We start from the raw sequence: 4,539 nt of genomic DNA, 5'->3' as shown, positions 1-4,539 counted from the left end.
TTATGGCAACGCTAGTCCCGCGACAAGGAAGATCAACTTCATATACAATAAATAAACAAAGATAATTAATTTAGAGAGCTAGAGTATGAAGACTAACACCGTTTTAATATCGCAGTTTAACCATGTTTGCTTAAAAATATTACTTTTTTTTAGACTTTGATGTGATAATATTAAATATATAAAAAAAAATTATTTGATGTATTTTAAAAAAAAAAAAACATTTTAAAAATCAATCTCTATAACCTTCGAAACAAACTCTGAAAAAGCTAAGTAGACCTTCTCTTGGCATGCCCAGCCTGTAGGTAGGGATAAGAGGACTTCTATACTTGCTGACACAATTGATAAGAAAGAAAAATGTGAAGCGATTATTCATCCAGATTCAATGGAATGCCTGTAACATGATTTAAGCTCAAAGTGTCAGATAAAAATGTTACCAGAAATCTCAATAATAATCCAAAACTCTAACGTTGTTTCCCCATACCTTCAGGATGACTGCTATATTTTTATGGTCAGCACATGAAAATTTCAAAAATGAAGGACATGGTAACAAAGAATTAAAAAGGAGGTTCCTCGGATTATCGGTAAATACACCAACAAAAACTTTGAAGCCATTCGTGCAAAGAGAAATACTTAAATATTCATTTTGACATCTAATTTGCACTTTTCACATTACACCCCTCTAAAAGCTCGTCCACGCAAAATTCATGCAAGTTGTCATACGTTTTCTTCCACCTCTGAAGCATTTGCATCGATTGCGTGCAATCAAGCTTTAGCTTCTCCACCTCCATTTCAGCTGCAGCAGCTGAACCTTGTTGCTGGAATCAACATTTGTAGATCAGTTATAGAAATTATACGCTGTTGACAGACATCATTAGGGAGCTCTTTCCAAAACAACATTCATCACAGTAGCAGTTATGGAAAAACTCAGTGCGGTGATCTACATAAAAAAAGAAGAAGTGAAGAATGAATATTGTTGAGCAATTAAGAACCTGGAGTTCTTTGATTTGACAATTAATCACTTGAGAGCTGATGGATGAAGCATCCAGAGGGTTATTGCAAGTAGCCTGGAGATTAACGACTGCACTAATGACTTTTTCATCCATTGTATTGATATATTTACTGAGTGGAGGTGGTAATGATAATCCATGCCTTCTTGAAGAAGCTTGTACATTTGATAACATTCGAGGGTTCAAGTAAGCTGGTCGCTTAAGAACATTGATATTGTTCACAGGACCTGAGATACATGTTATGTCAGATCACGACACATAAATGAAGGCATAGAATGAATGGATAAAAATTACGAAGTCAAAAACCATATGTAAATAAGCAAGCAGGAGTTTAGATAATAAGAGCAAAACCTTTTGCATGCTTGAACACCCGAACTATGTTATGCGTTTTTGGGTCCCAAACTCGAATCATGCCATCTTCTGATCCAGAAAGCAAGACATTTCCATTTGTACTATATGCTAAGCAAGTTACATTCTTACTGTTCAGTACAAAATATGTGTAAGTAAAGATAACAGAAAATATTTAAATGCTGATGAATGATGCTTACTACCATATAAAGATCATGCAAGAACCTTCAAAATAGCATAGGAAACCAAGCTGTTGTCTTTTGATTTGAAAAAAATCTATGAAGAAAATACACAAGGTTCCCTAGGAGTGAAATTTAAATCTGCAGATCAATGAGAAAAGTCTCTAAATATAGCATGTTAGCAATCTCAAGATCCAGGCCCTTGTCAAAAGCAAGAATTGGTAAGTGTCATCATGAAAAAGAAGGACAGCAATTGGAGAAACTGCTAATCACCATGGCTAGCCTAGCTCCACCACATAATTAAATACGATAAAGCAAGCACCTAAAATTTCAATTAACATGCCAATATAAATGCAAGAGGCTGAGTTACTTCGTTGTAATGGTATGCTCAATGAAAACTTCGTAACACAAAACGGTTCATGCTAGAAGATTGCCCGCATTTATGACATCGATCTTCAAGAAAAATCACGCACCTGTGACTAGATAATGAACCAATGATATGCAACCAATGACTTTTGATAGATGAGCTATCAGCACCGAGCGCAGCAATGTGTATTTTACCATCTCTGCCACCAGCATAGAATACATGCTCACCAGGGTCCAACGTAATTGAATCAATTATTGAGGGAAACACTATATTTCTTAATAATATCCCCTTAGATAAACTCCACACCTAACACAATCCACATTGAAATGAATAAAAGGTTAGCACATATCATGAAACAAATTAAAAGCAAAATACATGCATTTAAAAAAAATTGGAAGAGTGCATTGCTTGCACAAATACACACGGCTCCACAAACTACATCATAATACATACAATGAACCAAATATGTTTCAGACGATAGAGTGCCAAGCACAGGATAATAGACAAAACCATGTGGAATTTAGTTCAGAAATAGCATGATCATAAATCAAATAGCAATTCAATTTTCTTATTTGAACAAATAAATAAATAAATAAATAAAATACAGTCCCTATTTAGGATTAGAGTCTTTCAGCAGAAGGAACTGGATGATCCAAGTCACTCAAAAATCATGCCAACAAATAAAAACATCAAAGTATATCCTGATGTAAGTTTATTGAAGAAACATGTTATTTTTCCCCAAACTGTTCCTGGGTACGTAATTTAAAATTATTAAAGTTTAAAATTTAATTTGATTAAAATGCACCAGCCCAACATAGATACTAGGATGGATCCTCTGATAACCTTTTCAAGCAATCAGATATCACTATATACTGAATTCAGTTATCAAAAAAAATTTCCATAACTTACAGTTAATAACTCATGTCACATGATTCCATAAATAAACTTGGAACATGCGTACTAGTAAAACCAAAATAGCCAATTATAGCTCATTATATCCTGATTCAATTAAATATTTTATCAATCAACTGATTGATAGAAGTATGAATTGTTGTCCAAGTTAATGAAAATAAATTATAAATCACGTGAATAACAATTGGAAAGATAATTGTTTTCAACAAGGATCACATCAACCTTACACGTTCGATCCTCGGAAGCTGAAATTATAATTGCATTGCCTCCTCTATAACCTGTTACTATATCAGTGACACGCAAAGTATGCTCTTGAAAGCTATGTTCGTAAAGCTGGCTTGCCTGCTCCATTTGATAATCATCAAATATCCTAAGTCATATAGAAAGACTAAATTATACTCAATAATTGGGAGCATCAAATAAGCATTCACATAAAAAAACCAAAAGAGCGTACATGAGAAGTGGCCAGACTCGGACAGATCCATCCTCAGAACCAGAAACCAAAAGAGAATCATCTTCTGTAAAAACCAAGCAAGTGACAGCCCTGTAGTGGGCACGCCATTTCTTAAGTAATCTAACTGTCGCAACCTGAAACCCACACGACACAAATCAATATCACCAGAACCAAATAACCAACTCTTATACAACTAATTTTAGCTGGTCAAAACAAACAAAAAAGAGATTAAAAACCAGAGAGAGAGCAAGAAAACTCACCTCCCAAAAGTAAATATTCCCAGATAAACCACCTCCAACAAGATAAGTGCCTTCACTATTAGCAACAAGCGGCTTTATTGGCTCCTCAGGAAAGCACTTAACCTCCACCTGAGGCTAATCAATGGATGGAAATAAAACATATCAGATTAAACATATTTAGAAGAGTTTTATCAAACAGTTCGTGTGCATATTAATAAAATAAGATACCCTAGACCAGGACCAGTAGAGGATGGCGCTTGAAGATGCTTTAGGGTCCTGTAACTGGGAAGAGGCGAGGAAGCGGCGGCCAACTGAAATAAGGCCGTGAGGAGGGGAGGCGCAAGATTTATAGCGAAGGTGTTCGGTTCCTGTTTGGAGGTCCCAACAACCTATGCCGCCGTCGATTGAGGAGGATGCTATGACAATCTCTTCTTCCATTTTGGTGTTCATTAGGAGGATGCTACAAAACAATTTCTCAAGCTTCTGGTTTTGTTAATTGTTAGGGTTTTAGGTTGGTAACGGTATGAGTGAACTTCCAGCTTAGTTTGTTGGGCTTCGGCCTTCAAATAGTTGCCCAAAATCGACAGACAAATGTAGAAGGCCCGTTTTGCATTGCTTTATTAGTATGTTCACATATTAGGCATAACCCTTCTATTAGAAGCGCTGAATCTCAAGTTAAATTGAAAACGATATTGACATAATAAAATTTAATTGGCCTAACATAGTTCATTGTGACCTAGGTTTAATTTTAAGGAATTTAAAAAAAAAATAATTAAATAACATTATTTTAATAAAAATAATTTATCCCTATTTTATTTTTTTTATTATGTGGGTGTCTGGGTCAGCTTACGTGCACATTGACCAATCTCATGGGCTCTGAAGTTAATGATCATGTAAGCCTCTAGTAGCCTTGAAATTTATGAGACTTAAACTGATGATCTCTAAAAAATAAACCTGGAATATGACCAGTTAAACTACACCTTTCAAGATTATAATTTATCCATATAAATTAAATAATTTATTCATATTAATC

General features: G+C 34.8%; 1 protein-coding gene across 1 annotated transcript; it reads right to left on the bottom strand.

Annotated features, from left to right (window-relative positions):
* Positions 1-415: 415 nt before the first annotated feature.
* LOC118035942 (protein ROOT INITIATION DEFECTIVE 3) lies at positions 416-4,013 on the bottom strand. Its single transcript, XM_035041619.2, has 8 exons — positions 3,735-4,013; positions 3,528-3,641; positions 3,268-3,401; positions 3,036-3,183; positions 2,008-2,207; positions 1,359-1,486; positions 990-1,234; positions 416-815 (listed from the first exon to the last, which is right to left on the bottom strand). The coding sequence occupies exons 1-8, from the start codon at positions 3,954-3,956 to the stop codon at positions 651-653; spliced, it is 1,356 nt and encodes a 451-aa protein (XP_034897510.1). The 5' UTR covers positions 3,957-4,013; the 3' UTR covers positions 416-650.
* Positions 4,014-4,539: the final 526 nt, after the last annotated feature.

This window comes from Populus alba, chromosome 14 (assembly GCF_005239225.2).
Source record: "Populus alba chromosome 14, ASM523922v2, whole genome shotgun sequence".
Lineage (NCBI taxonomy): Eukaryota > Viridiplantae > Streptophyta > Magnoliopsida > Malpighiales > Salicaceae > Populus > Populus alba.
Note: the sequence above shows the minus strand (reverse complement) of the source record. Positions and strands in the feature narration are given on the sequence as shown.